This window comes from Spermophilus citellus, assembly GCF_964194105.1.
Source record: "Spermophilus citellus genome assembly, chromosome: 18".
NCBI lineage: Eukaryota > Metazoa > Chordata > Mammalia > Rodentia > Sciuridae > Spermophilus > Spermophilus citellus.
This window is the reverse complement of record NC_138200.1, coordinates 55513005-55532353: the sequence shown is the minus strand read 5'-3', so window position 1 is coordinate 55532353 and position 19349 is coordinate 55513005. Positions and strand designations below refer to the sequence as shown.

General features: G+C 46.8%; 1 protein-coding gene across 8 annotated transcripts in view; it reads right to left on the bottom strand.

The window, feature by feature from the left end:
• The window catches only part of ZFHX3 (zinc finger homeobox 3), a 270299-nt gene that overhangs the window by 38845 nt on the left and 212105 nt on the right, over positions 1-19349 (bottom strand). For all 8 annotated transcript variants that reach the window (XR_014019598.1, XM_081273798.1, XM_081273797.1 and 5 more), the window contains one exon: positions 4691-4798. Coding sequence is in view for 7 of the 8 variants with exons in the window: in XM_081273798.1 (XP_081129924.1) it covers positions 4691-4798 (108 nt within the window). In the remaining variant the exon portion in view is untranslated. The remainder of the gene's footprint in view (positions 1-4690; positions 4799-19349) is intronic.

Genomic DNA, 19349 nt, shown 5'->3' with positions numbered 1-19349 from the left:
CTCTGTGGCTACAAACCATGGCAGTTACAGCATTTAAATAACCATCTTGCTATGATTCTTTGCCAAGAGTTCAATTTTTTCCCCTAATTATTGGTGATAAAGCATCACATTAATTGTATATCACTTAATTTACAGCAATTAATGATTGATAGACTAATCATTACATTAATCATTGTTCAGTGGTTGACACTGGGGGCTCTTTAATCTAGAACACACACATTGAAATTCACTCTGGTAAAGACAACAAGGGGTCATTTTCATGTTTCAAGAGAGAAACCACAAAGTTGGACAGTGGAAATGGCTATGCATTAGGGAGGAGGCTTGGCTTCCAAGAACCTTCCTGTGCCCCCGCCCCCCACATTTGTCCATGAGAGAGCTTTGCACTTGCCTTGACTAGATGTGACCCTTGTCTAACAGGGGCTTGTATATGTGCCACTGCTTACCATCATGGAACCCACAGATGGCTGAGGCTGGTGACTCTCACTTGTCCACATTTCACAGATGAGACACCCAGGGCTTCTAGAGGCGAGGTCCCTCAACCAAGCTCACTTGTCACCTGGTGGTTCCCTGACTCCAAATCCACACAGTTCTTTCTACATCGCTAACCTGCTTTGAGACTGAGCAGGACACTGGCTCTTTACAAGGCCTATTGCTGGCTGCCAACCCAGTTCACTATGAACTCACAGGGAGCTGCCTATCCTGCTCTCAGCTCACAACTTGGAAGCGTGCAACTCCTTATGCTAAAACAAGAGTGGAAAGTTAGAGAAAATGATCAGAGGCCATGGGCCCACTGGTGAGAGCCTCAGCTGTCTGAGATCAAGTAAGCAGCAAAGCAGCATGCAAACCCGAGCCCATTTGTATACCTTTGGGCAACTTGCTCTAGCTCTCCGGGGCTGTTTTCTTGTCTACAAAATGGCAGGAGTGAGAGGGTGGTTATTTATAACACTGAGTTCATGGGTCAGGGCGGGAATCAAACGAGGTAATGTATATGAAGCAGAGCTCCCCAACTTTGTCTCACACCAAGGCACATCAGAAGATGACGGCCCACTGGGATAAGCAACTAGCCCTGGCCCCAGGGCTGTGGGAAGCAGCACCCGCGAGCGCCTTTGTGGCTTGCCTGCCAGGAAGGATAGGAGCGAAGTCCTCTAACCGGGCCTCGAACAGGTTCCGAACTGACCGCAGCCTTTATGATACCTGCAACATCATCCCTGCAAGGCCCCCGTTCAGGGTTAGGTTTGGTTCTTTTGAGTAACTATAGCTGTACATGTGTGGCTATTTAAATCCAAATTCATTAAAATTAAATAAAATTAAAAATATGGTGTTCTAGTCACACTTTAAGTGCTCAATAGCCACATGTGGCCAATGGCTACCATATTATTCCACTCAGATGCAGACCATTTCTATTGGCACAGGAAGTTCTGCTGGACAGCACTGACCTGAATTAATCCTGTTCTTAAGACAGGCAGAGTTCCTGAAGGTGAGGCCTATAATCTTGCTGATTAGAATTTGTGTTCGCTGGAACTCTGTCTAGTGCCCTGTTTAGGGTAGGGACTCAGTCACTGATCATGGAATTGACCCTGCTGTGGTTCAAATCACTGTCTTGCCTGTCTCGCTGCCATCCAAGGTAAAAAAGACCTCACATCCAAGTAAAAGAATACGGAAGAAGGGCACCCAAAGAGGAAATCCAGAGTCCTACTTCAATACAAAAATAAATAACTAAAAATTTTTAATAAAGATTATCCATTTCTGAACAAACCCCCAAAACTACATAATCAATAGTTGAGAAAATGCCAATTATCCAGACCTATTTGAAATATTATTAATCTGTATCACGAGCAGCCACTAATCAACAGAACAAATTGTGAAATCACTATTTATTTATTTGCCAGGAGGAAGTACTCCCCGACACATTTAATCAGGTAGGAACAGCTCAATTTAGGGAGTAAATGGAACAAACGTAGATTTTTTTTTATATATATATAAAATACTAAGGATCCAAAAGAAAGCTCAGAAGAGTTGCTGGCACCTATATCGATTCCGAGATCAAATTGGCCCAAGTACCTTAATAAAGCCTGTCATTACACACTCAGACGCTATAGACAAAATTATGCTTCGGGTCAAAAGAGGATCATTCGCAGGAGTTGGGAAAGAATTTTCCCTTCTCTCTCTTCTACTGTGCATCTGGCAAGGTGCACCTCTGAGTTATTCATTCATTCATATTTGTTCTGTCTTTTGGAGGTAACGATTAAGTCGACCTGTTGCCTGAATGAATGCATGAGAGAGTGGGGCCTTATCAAGGACATTCATTTCTATGGTGCTCATTTTGCATCTTTTTAGAGTATCCCAATGGCCTAGCTTGTCCATGGCACAGCAGCATGAAGACATGCTTCTATGGAATTATAAACATGTGAACAAGATTTAATTGAGGGCTGGGGCTGTAGCTGCCTTGCATGTGTGAGGCACTTGGTTCGATCCTCAGCACCACATAAAAATAAATAAATAAATATATTTTGTCCATCCACAACTAAAAAAAAAAAAAAAAAGATTTAATTGAAGGGCCCTCAACAAAGCCTGTCCTACACTGGTTCTAAGAAATTGAGCAGCATATACAAAGTTGCTGGCTCAGGCTGTTGCACCCAGTAGGAGCTCTGCAAGCAGGACCACTTTTTATTGTTTTCCTAGTGTTATCTGCATACCAAATACTATTAGCATGATCCCACTAAATCCTTGTGTATATGTTGCTCCTGCCAGCTTCTCAATGAAATTTCCAGAAGCCACATGCTACCAGACATTCCAATGGGAGAACCCTATGAGAAACTGCCACTACCTTTCCTCATCTTATTTAACTAAATGATTAAACAAACAAACTCCTTAGACAGCTTACTCCATGCTGGGTACTGGTCTAACCTCCCCACATTCCAATAATCCTCACGGCACTTCTGTATCATGGGTACTTCTTTTTTTTTTTTTTTTTTTAAGAGAGGAGAGAGAGAGAGAGAGAGAGAGAGAGAGAGAGAGAGAGAGAGAGAGAATTTTTAATATTTATTTCTTAGTTCTCGGCAGACACAACATCTTTGTTGGTATGTGGTGCTGAGGATCGAACCCGGGCCGCAAGCATGCCAGACGAGCGCGCTACCACTTGAGCCACATTTCCACCCCTCATGGGTACTTCTTAAAATCCCACCTCAAGTGAAGAAACAGGCACAGCAAGGTTAAGGGACCTTAAGCAAGGTCACACAGCTAGGAAGTGGCAGAGTCTGGATTAGAAAGCAAGCATCCAAATCGTGATGACAAACAGATGGCCCAGAAGGTCACCCAGTCTTCAAACAATGTTAGTGAACTCCTCTCCCTTGCCTCCTGTAGATAGACATGTCTGATTGCCATTGGAACCACGTGTTAGATCTTCCCCGAATACTGCAGCAGAAACTAGGATCTTGGTCCAGGCAAAGCATGCAGGAGGAAGCTCTCCTAACCAGGGGTCTTTGGGCACAGATGTGCATCCCGTCCTCCTGCCCTGGGAGTCTGAGTCCATCCCTCAGCGATGGACTCCTCCGAGCGTAGGTTGAAATAGGCGCTGAGCAGCATGGATGGTAAAGTCTGCCCAGCGCTCCATCCATTCACTCAGCCCCCATGATGGCCAGTTCCTATCTCCCAGGAAACACAGGACAGCGTTTGTGGCCTCATCTGCGGGATCCCTTCCGATATTTGGAAGTCATTCCACTGCCTCTTGGATTTTTCTTTCCTAAGCTGAATGGCCCCAGTTTCTTTAGCCTCTTCTCAGAGGCAATATTTCTCAGCCTTCAGTCACTTTCACTGCCCTCCCCTGGCCTCTCTCCAAGATTCTGTATCTTGTTTAAATAGTGAAGGCCGCACCGAGCATGATTTAAGAACAGTTTTGCCGAGAAAAGTAACAAAAGCCCAACCAATAGACTCTAAAAGGTAAATATGTTCTCAAAAAAAAAAAAAAATCAAGGTATTATAATAACAACAATGGTAGTGAGAATCGGGCTGACCAAGTAAAATAATCGTAGCTTGTGGTATCATTTGCTTTTATTATCGCAATGGCTTCTGGGAGACGTATCTGTCCAGTAAGTCTTCTCAAAAATGACTTTGCTCCTTCTTGAAAAACCTGAGCTTTTATTCATAGTCTCAGCTCTTTCTTCCCTCAATGCCGAAATCTTATCTTCCTGAGAAACGGCTGTTCCTCCTCTCGTAGCACCAGTTTTTCCAGAAATAGCACTTCCTGTCTTGGCTTCCTCAGTTTCTTCTGCTTTTGGTCAGATGTCCTGCCTGGCTGCACTGCCTGTCTCCCCTGAGGTGGGACTCCAGCATGCGGGTGCTGGCCCTGGGGAGGGACACCAAGAGCCTGTAGGCTGTGTCCAGGCAAAGGCCAGCCTTCACTGCCGACTCCCTCAGAGAACCCGGAGGCTGAGAATGGGGGTGACCAGATCATGTGCCACTCAACAACCTCTGCTGCATCCCCCCAGACATTTAAAAACTTTAAAATTCTTTAATATAACTTAATAAAGGGGACTGAAAGTGACCACTCTAAAAAGCAAAACGAAGTCCCCCTCCTCTCTTCCAGAGCCAACACAGTTTTCCCGGGGAGATAGAGATGCACCCACTCCCCGACAGCCCCGTGCTTCCAGGGGCGGAATCCCGGAGGCTTAAGGGCAGCCGCACGCGCTACCTGTCCACTTGTTCTGGTCCTTCTCGCCTCCACTCTCTTGGTCTTTAGCAAGCTCCTCTGGATCAGCAGCCGTTTCACTGGGTCCTTCAACATCTTCAATGGCTTCTTCTGAAAAAGGAGAAAAACAAAACCGTCAAGGATTCAAACATGGAAAGAAGAGGAAGGACTCAGCCCCCATTCCAAGGAGCTGCCAACTATAAAACACCAAGCCAATGATTCTGTCCTTATCCTCTTCCCAAGGGCCCCTCAGAGGACAACCTTGCTAAGGATTTACTGGGGCCTGGGGATGCAGTTGGTATGAGGCTGTGGTTTGCTCCAAGCATGGACACTAGGTATTTTCAGAGATTCTGGATGCCTCACTTGAGAGTTTCCAATTGAAAAACTGACCATGTTGATGCAGTAACTCCAGCTCAGGCCCTGAAGTCATATGCAAGTAGGCTACACTTGAAAATGGAAAAAAAGCCCAAACTTAAAACTGTTCACTTTACCTACCTCCATCCTCAGAACATCCTGGTATTGGACTAGACCAGGCCAACTCATGGGGCCTTTCATGGGCCATGGGTATGGCAGTGCCTGACTGTGATGGGAAATTTTTTTTTTTTTTTTGCAGTTGTTCAGGTTCTGAAGAGTCACAGAATATCAATGATTGGTTTCTAGAAATCCTAATGGCATCTGTGGGCATGCCGTGGTCAGTGAGGAGAGGCAAAGGGATAAAAGTCTGTAACAAACTCACACACTCTCCTTTTGAAATCATTCCACTCTTTCCGCACTACTGGCTTAAAGCTAATCCAAGAAATGCCTGGTTGACTCATCACAGTGTTAAAGCAAAGGTAGAAGAATAGCCATTTTCAAAACCAGGTTAATTATGAAGTAAAATGCCATCATCCCAAGTGGGGAAGAAGAAAAGATTCTTTAGATGCTGAGGAAAAGAAAGTGAGACACTTCTCTATGTTCTCCTGGCCCCATGGATCATCATCTAAATCCTGTATTCAGTAAGAATGGGCTAGATGAATGGAGAAAGCAGACAAACCAAGGTGAAAAACCATTTTCATATTGATGAGATTATCAGGAGACTCTGAAGAGCACACCTCTCCAGTACAGAGCAGAGGTGCCCTCTCTATCAACCCAGGCTGGCACCAGACCAGACCCATTAGGAACAGGGAACCCTACATGAGAGTCTGGCTGATTCCACCACAGAGCTCTCCACTTTTAAATAACGTAGGTGTTACACCCTCTGACCCTCCATAATATTGCCTCTGAATTTTATCCCACAAAGTGAAGTAAAAGAGGTAAAAGTCAATTGACCTCAAAGGGTTTCTAAAACAATCAAAGAAGAAAGCATCATTTTAGAATCATATTTTCCTAATTCTTCCAGAAAGATGATGGAGGTCCAATGACTGGGAACATGAACAAGGGATCAGGGAATGTTTTCCTTCATTACTAACAGTAAGGGGTTTGTGAGGCAATTGTGGCAAATACAGATGAAATAAGCCACTGCTCATTTTCAACTCCAATTCAGGGTTCCACGTGTGATTTCTATGTCTCTGTTTTTGTCTCATTCATAGTGAAGTTAAAATCGAGCCTCTTCACCTTACTTTTAGTTCAGAGAAAAATCATACAATGGTGGCTTGAAGTTAATCATATATACAGTCCTATGTAACATCATACATCATTCAGTAGAAAAAACATGTAGGTGTTAGTAGAGTAACAGCAAGAAAGTTACCAGGCATGGTACCTGCACCATCTCAAAGATGTCTGGGCAAGATGTTTCATGCACATTTTTTAGGCTTTTGACAAAACAATTCAAATCTAAAATTACAAAATGCATCTTTAAGTAGCTCTTCAGTTAAGCAATATCATTAAATTGGGTCTACCCAAATTTAGTTAGGTCTCAAAATATACTCATTTGTCCCAATACATGCTGTGGTACACAGAATCTGTAGTATGAATACATCGATCAAATTTGATTAGGCAAAGAGATGGCTTGGTGGTCTCACCCCTCTAGTACACACACAGTGTCACCTTAGCTGGAAAGTCTCACATCTGCAAACTGACAACGCCCTGATGTGGTGACAATGTCTGAAGGCGCTTCTCAGCAGAGGAGGGAAGGAGTTTACCTATTGGGCAGTCAATCTCCAAGTCCAGCGCCTTGTTCCTGCGCATTATGTGGCCTTCAGTTGCTGGAGCAGAGTTAAAAACTCACTGTCACCTGGCACTGACCCCAGGATGAATCTATCCAAAGACAGAGACTGTAAAGAATGAACAGATCTTTGAAGCAAGGACAAGGAGACCGGGTGGCACTTGGCGAGCACTCCTGGAGCCAGCGTTTGCAGGCCCACCTGGGCCTGTGCTGTCTCCTCTTGCTGCCCTACTGTGAGCAGAAAATGAAGGCAGCCATGTTCCAATGAGAGGAAAAAACTAAAGAGGTTATTTCAGGAGCTGATTTTGCGTCTCTCTCTCTCTCTCTCTCTTTTTTCTTCTTCTAAGGTTCCTGGATTGACTGTTATCATTTGTGACTCATTCACTCAAAGACTGTTATTACATGTGTGGTGGAAGAAAAAATGATTAAGAAACTTCTGGACAAGCAGGCTCCTTCTACAGGGAATCAGTCGGTGTCCCTCAACCCAGCTAAAAACCAGGTCCCATTCAGCCAAGCCAGAGCTTCCCTGCAGTTCCACCTGGCACCTACAGGTGTCGCCCTCCGCATGGCAAGGCCGGGAGGGCAGCTGGCTGCAGGAGGCAGGCAAGTCTGGGCCGCCTAACCTGCGCATGTGGAAATAATCTACGTCTCCAAGTGAACTGTCTGGTCCTGGAGAAATAAAATAGGACATTCATAAGCAGTTACACCATCTGTCTTTATACCATCATCATCATCAACGAGAAGGAAAAAGGCTCTTTAAAATGGATGAAAGCCCAGGCTGACGGTAACCGGAAAACTGTGAGCTCTGAATACCAATAAAGGTAGAGAAATGATTAAAAAGCAGGGATACAAACTACGAATTTGTCCAGACAGCTCAGGCCCACAATGCTTTGCAGACAGGGTGTGTTTTCACTGGTCCCCCAAAGTGTAAAGCCAGGCCCCTCACCAAGAGCCAGGTCTCAGGCACCCAAAGGAAAGGCATGGGGTCCTGTCCCTGGAAACGTGGGATTCAGGGCGGATCAGCAACCACTCTGCAGAGAGCTGCATTTATACGCCAACTCCCGGGGCTGTCATCTAGCCCTTGTTCCTTTTAGAGATCTGTTGGATACACATGTGCTGGCAGACCCAGAATGGAGGGGAAGTTTTTTCCCCACAGGCCACTGATTGCATTTTCCCGGCGTGAAGTCAGTGACCACTGGTTGGCGTCACTACAGAAGCTGCACGTTTCCACCCCTGAAATATCAGGTTCAGGCAGATGGTGGGAACAAGTGAGGACTTGGACTGAGGCTTTCATTCAGAACACACAATAGCCACGGGACCATTTTCAAGGTTGAAACAGACACACCAAAACCATCTTCCCTGGAAGATGGAAGCATTTCATAATATTTCAGACCCCAATCAGAGCAGCCCAGGAATGCTTTCTCAAGGGTGTGGCCAGGACCTGGGTGACTACTCCTCAGTGTCACCTGGTTCTTGGCAGGAGGCAGCAGGCCCAGAGTACCCCGTGTCCTGGACAGGTCTCTTTTAGGCACCAGAGAAGGTGCCTCTAAGACACCGCAGAGGCCCACTGGGAAGCCTGTGCCCCATGTAGCCCCCAAGTGAGGGCACCCACTCCCCACTGTACATATTTTCATGTGAAAAGGAAATGGAAGCAAATCTTAAAAAATAGAGAGGCCTCCAGGTCCCTTCTGCCTTCACTTCCATGTAGAACCGTGACTGAGGCCTCTAAAAATCTATTTCCCTCCCAGCCTCCTCCTTACAACTCCCAAGCAGCATTTCCTAGGGCGAGTCCAAACCTGGCCTTCTCCTGTCACTCATAGTAAAGGCAGAGCCCTCCAGTGGAAGAATCCCAACAGATGAGTACATTCTAGAAGGGGGAGATTCCCAAGGCGGTTTCACTTTTCAGGAGGATGAGACCATCGTCCCAGAAAGTCCCCCTTCAATCGAGGTGGTTTTGCTCACCACAAATGCAAACTGTTCTCTTCACACACCTCATAGTTAGCATCTTGGTAAAGGTGACAGTATGACTCCCCCATTTGTGGTGAAGTCTGCTCCCAAAGGAGGTGCATGTGCCAACTGGCAACCCCGTAGGGATTTGTAACCATTTTATGAACAACCTGGAAATTGGTTTGTGGAAGGAGCACAAGGCAGGAGCCAAAAATAGAAGTGGGATCATCACAAAGTCAGCATTCCACCCACAACATACGCTCCCCAAATTGTCACTCATGAAAATGTTCTAGTTGTTTAAAAAAAAGGTACTGCTCCCCCAAATGACGGGGGCCGAGTGACGTGTCCATTGAGGGTACTTTACAAATCGCTTACAAGCTTGAAAGAAAGGGGAGTCAATCAATGATTAAGACTAGTCCCTCTGTTCCTCACTCTTAACAGGATAATGTAGATTAATTCAAACCTGACAAAGCCCCCACAGTGCCTAGATGTGATAGAAATTTGGAAATTCTCCTAAGAATCAGGGTGTCGGTACCCAACACTCTCACACGAACATGTTACTTAAATAATGCACCAATCTGTGATCCCCGAAGAATGAAATTGTTCTTTCCTTTTTCTTTGGGGGGAGCGGGGTTGGGGGGAGTGCGTTTGCCTGTCGGCAGGCTCAAGAACTGAGAAACATTAGCTGTCATGAACCACAATCAAATCAGGTTTGAAATATTTAGCAGTGGCTTGGAAAATGCGGTGGTGCAGCTCTGACAGGCGAGATGTGCACAGACACCCACTTTCCATTCTAATGGAAATATCAGGCCTGTTCTGAATATGTATAACCCAGAAAAATGTATTGATTTTTCATTCGGCATTAAAAAAAATGAAATAGCCTGCAGCTGTCAAAGGCCTTTTGTTAAAAGCTCATCCTTCCTGGAATGAGGTTTACCAGAAACAAGTTTTAATTGTATATAGGACCCTCTTCTTTGAAAAACAAAATAACCAATCTGCTTACTTTGAAGATAGGGTTAAAGCTTTTCCTTTCTCTGTTTTCAACCTAATTAACCCAAGGGCGACCACGGAGGCAGGCGGGAAAGGCTCAGCACACTCTGGCCAGCAGGAGTGACACAGAGGGTGGTGGCTACAAGTGGCGTTTGCTGGTGTCTCTGTGGTGGGTAGAGAGGGACTTGGGACTGTGCTTTGTCCTCTTGTTCCTGCACCTCCTGTGAAGGTACAGGACTCTGAGACTCACTATATGCCCTGGCCAGTCAGCTGTGCTCTTTCAGCCTTGGCTGGCACAACTGGAAGGTGAGGGAAGAACATGGTGGGTCCAGGTCTCTTGGTGATTCACTGTCAAGGGGAAACCTCTCCTGGCTGCAGATACTCTACAGGGTATGTATGCTTTATTTTGCAAACAGAGATCAGATCCAATCCTACAACAGAGAAGATGACTACTAGGGCTTATACCACATGATTCAAATAAAATCCAGGGCACTAAAATTCTGTTACAGTAGAAACTTGGAACAGGATGTGACTGGCAATGGTGACAGAAAGACAACCCTCATGTTCCCAGTTGTTAAGTCTAGTCCCATCTTCTCTCTTCATGCCAGAGAGGAAGAGGCAGTGGTAGTGACAATAGTGGCTATACCCACAGGTGTGGGCCACTCACTCTCTGGGACATTTTGAAGTGGGATCTCACTGCATGATGATCCAAGGTCCTACCAGTCAGTGACTCTCCAGGAATCAAGGGCTGTGTCCTAACTGCACATTTGCACCCACTTCCTGAAGGTAACAAGCCACCAGCAGCTCCGCCAAGAGCATCTTCTGTAACGTCTGTTCCCCAGTTTTATTCTGCAGTATCATTCCAGGCCTGGCAATCTGACTGGAGGCTGCCTGAGAGGGAACTTCCGGTGAGTTGGTTTATGGGGTGACAACACCCCAGCTCTAGGAAGGCTCCCCTCAATCAAGGTGGCCTGCTTATCATGATACAAACTGTTCTCATCACACGCCTTCTACTGGCATCTCAGTAAAGACAACACGCTCTCACTGGAGCACACAGAACAGGCCATTTACAAAACCACCCACGTGGACAAGCCCTGAATATTGTTTTAATTGCTGACCAACTTTGTCCAATCTGCTTTCTACTTCTTAGCAGGTACAGACTCATCAAGGAAGACGCCAAGTCAGAAATGGATGGGCCTGGGATGCACATCGACACTGATAAGTGGGCTGTCGTGAGACATAACTGTGGTAGACCCGGCAGGACCCCTGATGTGGGAAGGCGTCGGGGATGGCAGGACAGACAGGGCTCTGCAGCCAGCACTTTCATTTATTCATCAGGAGTGTAAGATTTTCCCACCTTCTTAGGATAAGATGTCATTTCTCTTTCAACAAGAAGTCAAAACTGCAGTGTGCCAAAAGAGCACCAGGCTTTCAGTCAAAGTGGGTTTTCCATGTGGATGAGAGGCACAGTGGCCCCCTGTCGCCTGCCATCTCCCCTTGAGTAGGGCCTCTCCCACTGAGTCTAAGGGACAGAGCCAGGGAGCAGCCGCTGCTGGTCCCCCTCCACAGGTGCTGTGGCCTGGCTGCTCTCCTCGGGACTCCACACGGTGCTCCTACAGGTCATTTCCCCACCTGGTGGCTTAAAAATCGGTCAGATTGGCCAAGCTCCTAACCAGTTGTTTAAACAAAACCACCTTCTTTCTCAAAGATGACATTTATAAACAGATTTCAGCCCATCAAAACTTGCCAGGACATAGGCGGGAGGAGAACCAGGGGACATGGAAAAGATCAGACACACACCCTTCCACTGGCACAGAGAACCTTGAATCGATCATTTGACCACGAGGGTTCCTTGTAGCATGAGGTGCTCATTTACCAAACACACCTGGGGCCTGGCTGGTGTTTCTGGCCGGAGCCTGAGAGGTCTCTGGTGGAGGCCTGCCAGCCTCCGAGGGGCCTCTGGGGCAGGCTTCACAGGACAGCCCGACACTGAAGGAATTCGGCCTCCTCACCACCCCCACACCCGACCTTCTTTCCTGTCCCCCACCTCCTTGACCCTGACTTTTGGCATCGGGCAGTAGAAATCAACACTTTGCAGGCAAGTCTGGGTATTATTAAAAATGACTAATTGGGGAATAGAGACCATTTATGCTTTTGTATATTTGAAGATCTCGCCACTGTTTACAGAAACAAGAAAAATGGGGATTGTGCGGCCAGAGGCAGCCTGGGAAGCTGGGCCGAGCTGCAGTCTGCGCGGCCAGCCCCTGCTGGGTAAAGTGAGGTCCAGCGCCACGAGGATGTCAGCCAGGGGCAGGGGGGTCCCCTCCATTTGCTTTTGTACTTAACTTCACCTCCGACTGGAGCATGGACAGGAGGGAGCATGTTATGGGTCCAAAGCAGCTGATGCCTCCCAGAGAAAATGTCTCCTCCCTGAGCTGTCCCTCCTGCAGGAACAGCACAGAACGCCGGAGCATGGAGTGAAAAATGCTGCTATTGTGTGGTGAGGGACGAGTCCTGCCATTTTTCCTCTCCCAGGCAAGGCCACTTGGTCATTTGAACAGTTTGTCAAAACCACACTAGAATTAAGGGGGTGGGTGGGGGTCAAGAGAGGAGAAAAGGGAGGAAACGCCTAACGCCAGTATTTCGACAAGTTCCATTTATCTGTGTTCTCAGCAAAAGCACCTGGGCTGCCCCCTGCAGAAATCCAGAAAGGATAAAAGCAGATGTGCGGCGACAAAGCACAACGGAACTAAATATGTCGCTGACTCGCCTGGTGGCTATTCACAGGAAGATTTAAAAAAAAAAAAAACTGAAAGGTGTGAGTTCCAGTTTGTGAAATACAAACCCAACCCTGAAATGGCCTCGGAATCCACGCGAAATAAGAAAGCCAGCTACGTCCCAGAACTCTGAAGTAAACTGAATTCAGCAGGGATTAGTCCCTTGGATTTCTACAGAGCCATGATTGTTGCTGTTACTTTCACACATGAAATGTAAAAAAGGCAAATTCCCTGAGCATGTTTGTAGCGGAGCGTGATGTGATTGTGTTGTCATTTATGGGAAATAATCGCAGACCCATCTCTCCCTTTCCCCCCCATTTTCCAGTCCAAATAACCATGAAAAATTACACTTCAATGTCAGCACAGCGACAAAGGAGGCGTGCTCTCCGGGAGCTCAGCGGATTTGCAGGGGTTTTTCCTTTCTTTGGACAAAAACTACCTTCAATTGTACTTCATTTAAAACGTGATCTAACAAATGCATTTTGACAAGTTCCTTTCTCTTTTCCTCCTTTCTTTCAAACAGTATTTTGCACAGTTTAACCTCACACCAAACTGGAATATTCTGGAAAGAGGAGGCATGCAAAAGAGAAGGCCCTTGATACCAAGAAGGGTGCCCCTCTGCAGGCTGTTGAAAACAGAGTGGTCAGGCAAAACAATGATTCTAACTCGGGGTGCTCCTGGGAAGACAGGACTAAGAGAAGAAACAGTGGTGTCTTCAAGAGAGGATATTCGAAAGGTAAAGGTGAAGATGGCTGCAGTTGAAAAAGGAGGGTCTCCATGGAGGAGGAAGGGGTTTCCTGGGCTTGCTGATCAGAGCAAAGCATTTCATGGATGTGAAGAGATCATGGAAGCTGTCTGCAGGTATGGGCAGAACTGGTGTGTGACCACATGGGGGGCCAGAAGGGGAGCGCCCCTGAGGGGTTCCAGTTCCCTCCTGAAACCCCTCCTCTACAGAAAGGGACATTGCTCGACAGAACAGATCTGCCTGAAAGCTTTTTAACATTCCAGGTGTGAGGCCTGAGCAGTCCCTACAAGCATCTGTCTTTCAATAACACCCTGCTTGAAATAAACACTGCCAGGTTTCCATGTTTGGAAGGGAGAAGACAAGACAGATAAACACACATGAGTGATAGAAAGAGAGAAAATTAAAAAAAATTCACAGTTTCCATTAAAGAAGACTGGTAATCTCCTGAGTCAAAACTGACTTGGCATGTCAGAGATCTTATGCTTAATGCAAAAAAGAAAAGAAAGAAAAAAAAAAGAAAAAAGGGAGGGAGGGGGCAAGAGAGACTGTATCTATGATGTGCTTATTTATTTTCTTTAATTGGAAAATGTTTGAAGTACATGGATTTTAAAAAGTCCAGGAAGGCCTGTGAGTGTACTTAGGCCTCTATGTACAAATGAAGGTGTGTGGGAAATGAACAGGATGTACCAGAAGTGAGATTAACGGATGGTGATTAGAACCTAATGGGCATAAGCGAAACCTTGTGGGATGGCTCTCATGACGGGAACTCGGACGGTGATGTCGGGCCACGGTCTCAATCTATATGGGAGCCATGGCAAAGGGAGGAAGGGAGGAAGGGTGGAAGGGCAGCCGTGCAGATCTAGGGTGCTTATGCAATCACAAAGGGAACTGGAATTTTTTGCAAAGATATGTATGCAAAAAAGCAAATTCAAAAGAAGTAAATGTTGTGTTCTGACCACTAAAACCAACAGCATACAACTGAGAAGAAAAAAAAATGACCCCAGAAGTATGAGTCATATGACATACAAATGAGAGACTTGGATCTCCAGTTTGTCTGTTGCCTTACTCTAAAGCCCAGATTGTCTGAAGAGCCCCTGACGTACTCAGAAAGCAGCTTTACCCCCATGAAGCACCAAATTCAGGCAGAAATATTCATTTACTCCCACCAGCGGATTGGCAGAGTAAGGGACTGTCAATGAGCTTTGTTTTGCATGATCATAAACCACTTATATGCACAGCTGGTGAAACACGCTGATTCATAAAAACAAAGCACAAACAAAGGCTTACACTTTCCAAACCAAATCCCAGGAACAGAAATCAGGCCAACTTCAGGCAACATTTCACTCAGAAAAACATTGGCTAAACCTGTTTTGCTTTGGCCAGACCCAAGTGTGCGCAAAGGTCACAGCATTTGTACAGTCCAGCACATCCAAGAATGCAGGGCTAAGAACACACAGGAGCCCTGGAGGTGACAGAAAACAGACTCCTCCATCTCCAAGCATCCTGGGTGCCTTCAGGTGCCTGCTTCACATTGCCTAGTGCAAGAAGATTCCTCCAGCAGCACTTATGGTCAGACCCGCGACGTTTAAGGATGCGTCTACACGTGCAAAGTCAAAAACTGGGCCATTCTCCAAAACCATCAAGTCTCCAAACGCACTTCAGTCTGAAGCAAATAGGCAGCAGAAGCAACATGTTTCAGTTGACAGTTCCTGGGAAATTGCAAAGAAATTGAAGCAGGAAGCTGAGGTGCAGAGAAAATCCAAAGGTTTACGTTCAAGAGCTTTCCTGCATTAATGGGGGGGAAAGCAGATGGGATTGCTAAATTGTTGTCATTTTAACAGGCACCTTGTACAGTTCTTCTGTGCTGAGTGGGAAAAAGAAAATTCTTGGATCCTTGTCCTCCTACTTTAGAAACTTCGGAAGTATTGCCAACAGCTGAATCCAAAGCCTGTTTTTACTTAAAAACAAAAATTTTGGATCATGTATAATGAAACTGTCTTTTCCTAAAGTTTAACAAAATGTCACTTTCACAATGATTTTAGCCACAGCAGCCCTTCCTCAAGTCTCCCAGAGCTACTATTATTGTAGACTAAGCGTCTATCTAGCGTTTCCTCCTATGAGGAGTTTCTGAGACCTAAAAAGAGCCTAGCAGCCCTTGAAAAGCAATGTGTTCCATTACACATCCCCAAGTGTATACAGCAAAATGTCTCAAGGCACAAAAACACCCAGCAATGGTCATCAAGGTGGACATTTCAACACTATCTAAATTTTAGGCTCACACCCATAATTTCTAACGGCAGGGACATTAGAAAACAATGAATACATGAAACCAAAGACAAACATCGCCCTGAGATGAAAAAGTCAAGGATCTGAGCACAAGAGTGCGGTTTAGTGACAGACAACTGGTACTTCAGACAGGAACGGGGGACCTATTAAAAATCTGGAGCACATACTTACATTTGTAAAGAACTTAGGAGATGCTTAAGTTCTTCAGGGCGTGTGCTGCAACCAGAGGAAGTACCAGTCTACAGAGAGGGAAATCCTTAAGTCAGAATCCTCCCCCAAATTTCCTAAGTGGGTAATTTTTTTCCCCAAGTGAAATATATACCTTAAGCAGAAAAAGAATAAGGAAAGGAAACGACACAAATGAAAGGTTTAGCTTCCCTCTGTCAGGCCAAGCTGGATGTGAGGGAAGGGACCCAAACAAGCCAGCCGTGGAGGAGAGCCACCAAGGAGCAGTGCACTGGCCCAGAGGAGGATGCCCAGGGACTGGGGGACCAGGTAAGGGACTCCCCTGCATTTGTGAAGAGAGGAGAAGAAGGAGGATTTAGATAGTAGCCAGTGAGAAACATTTAAAAAAAAAAAAGCCTAGGTAAGATCATGTATTAAAATTAAATAGACATTATGAAGAGAAAACAGATCAATTTCACCTGAAAGGAGTTCAATCTACGAATTACCTTGACTACTGAAGAACTTTGGTGAATGGCTGCAAAGAACAGGCGATGTTCCAGGAGAATGGAAATGAAGACAGAAAACTGAGCCTTCAAGAGAGATCATTTGAAGAATGGAGATATAAGCAAGAAAAGATGAAATGGGTCAATGAACTGAAAATCTAGCTGTGTAAAATTTAGCTAGATCCAATTAAGGTGGCAAAATCAGAAATTCCTTTTTATATGTAGAAAATATAAAAGGGATAAAGAGGCAGGGTAGTCCAAACAAGCAGCAGCTATGTGAGCTTAAATGTGAGCACAGCAGATTTACGCAGGCGACTGGTGGAAACCCGGTCAGCCACGGTTTCTGCCTGTTTGTGGGGATTTGTTTGGGGCAGCTGACCACCAGCACCTGGGAGTTACAGGACAGGAGACTGGAGATCAGAGAAAGGGAGGACTCTAAGGTCACATGGTGAGGGAGTCCACAGGAGGGCCTCTCAGGGAGGACAAGGGATGTCACCAAGGAGAGAGGACGTGTTCGAGGTAGTGCTGACAAACAAGCAAGGGCCTTGTGAAGGGAGAGGAACCTGGTGCACTGCTTCCTGGCTCCTGGCTCCTTGGGAGTCTCCCTCCACAAAAGCTGTGAGATTGAGGCGATACCCTAGTTGTTCAAAGCAATGTCTAATTTTTCTTTACAGAAGGGGCAATGGCAAGGATAAAAAATGAGCTCACCGAAAACAAAATAAAAACCCATACTCAAAACCAAATCCAGCCCCTCATGCCCCAGATTCCAGGTTTCCAGGCAAAAAGTCCCCTGGTACTTCCTGCCCAGCGGCAACCCAACGCCCCAAATACAAGCATCATGCAGAACTGCAGCACAAGTGACAGCTCTCTTTCCCTCTCTTACACACACTCACTCACACACGCCTCCCCTTCTTGCTCTTTTCTGGAAGGGGGGATCCCAGAGTACTGCTCCCACGTGGTTTGGGCAGTCTCAGCACAGATAGTCTGGATCTGGAGTGAGGTCCAAGGCGCTGGTGATGGTGATGGGGTTGCTGTCACAGCCCCGAATCCCAGCCGCGGAGAACTAGCAAAAGCCAAGTAATTGCTTTTTCCCCTTCCACTAATAAGCTTTTCAGCAGAGGAAGAATTCAGCTTCCTGTAGTCAACAGACCCTTTTTTCCCTGCCTCTCCTCGCTCCAAATAATCTAAAGTGACTGCAATTTCAGTGCTGGCTCTCCAGCATTCAGCTCCACCAGCTGAGGTCAGAGGGTGTCAAGTGAGGGCTCTCCATTTCTCTTCTACTCTGCCTGCACGCCACCGGGGCTTCTTTGTAACTGAGGCAACCTGCCTCCCCGGCCTGGCCATTGTGTGCATCACCAGCCCCCAGCACACCGACTTCACATTCCAGGAAATGGTTTTTAAGACCCAGAAAATACCAGGGGTGGGGGATCTCTATGCTGTAAACAACTGATTAGTAATGACCAACTTCAGATGCTCCGGTGACCTGAGCTGCTAATTTCCCAGGCTTTAGGACTACACTGTGGCCAGACATTTCTGTGTGTGGTGGTTACACTTGGTGGCTGCTTGGGTGATTTTCAGTTCTGTTTTATGCAAATGACTGTGGTCCCTAGATTCTCTTCTTATGATCTTGCTATGGTCTTGCTTGTGTGGGGAGTAGTTTCAGGCCTGGCTTCGTGTTGAATCAGCTGCAAGTGGAGGATTGCCCTGGAAAACTCTGCCCAGCCCCCTCGCTGCCTCAGTTCCAGATGAATGAAATGCGATTTCAATTAAGAAGGGCAGCGACAAGTGCTTCCCCTGTGCGTCTGGGTGGAGATCCCAGGGGAGACTGCACGAAGAACTGAAGGTGAGCACACAAAGGCAGGAGGGATGAGCAGAGAAAGAACAGGTGTGTGCAGGGAACTGGCAGGCCCCAGCAGGGTTCTGCCCCCCAGGTAGATGAGAAGAGGGCTGCCTCTGGGAGAGCGGCACCGGGAAGGGAGACTGAGGCAGTGTGGAAAGATGCCGCTCCCTCCTTCCCACCCCAGCACCCCAGGCCTGTGGGGGTTCCGGAGGGTAGGAGAGAAAAGGAGATGCTCCTGGGAAAAGGCTGGGAACCACCCTCCAACACACAACAGGCCCAGAGGAGGTGCATGCTCTCTGCTGGCTGCAGCCAGGCCTGTGATGGGAATTTATTTCCCTCAATTACATGCTCTTGTCCCCAGTCTCAGTTCATCAGCACAGTGCAGCCAAGTCAATGAAAGGCTCCATGATGAAGTAATCACATGCACAGGGACGTCCGCTGGGCTGGCAAGGCTGCTGCAGCCATGTCTGGCCTGAATCAAGCCTCCTGGGACTTCCACCCTGCAGGGTCACCCGGCCGCCCCAGGAGCCTGTGCTCCTGCTGCCATCTTCTTTCACCCAATCACAAATGCCTTAATTGCAAAGTGGAAAGAAGAAGGAACTAGCTGAGTGGGAGTGGTCGGTACCAAATATTGGCCACTTTCCTTGTCCCCTGCCTGTGGAGTCCTCCATGGAAAGGCTGAGCATGAAAGCCAGTATCTGCACCAAGAAGGCCTCTGTGTGCTGAGGCCAGTACTGAATATCTGACAGTAATGGTGGTGACACAACCATCACCTGACTGAAGTAGATGCTATCAGAACTCCCATTTCACAGACCAGGAAACTGAAGCTCAGAGAGGCTAACTGACTGGGGAAGGTGACAGAGCTGATCCAAGGTCGATGGTCTTTTTTTTTTTTAAGAATCTAACCTTATTTTTTATTTATTTGTTTTTATGTGGTGCTGAGGATCGAACCCAGTGCCTTACTCATGCTAGGCAAGCGCTCTACCACTGAGCCACAACCCCAGCCCAGGCCCATGCTTTTGATGGCCGTCTTCAGAGTGGACTCTGCCTGTGCTATCTGCCCACCGTCAACCTGCCAGCTATCAAATGTGCTTGGCACTGAAGACATAGCCGTCAGCACAACAAGGAAGCTCCTGTGGCAGGGCTGGGAAGGAGGGTGGGAGAGAAGGCCGACAACCAGCAGCTAAGTGGAGGAAGAGGAGTGGCCAAGTCAGATGCTGAGTGGGGAGAACCTTAAGGCAGGAGATGGGAACAGAAGGATTCCAA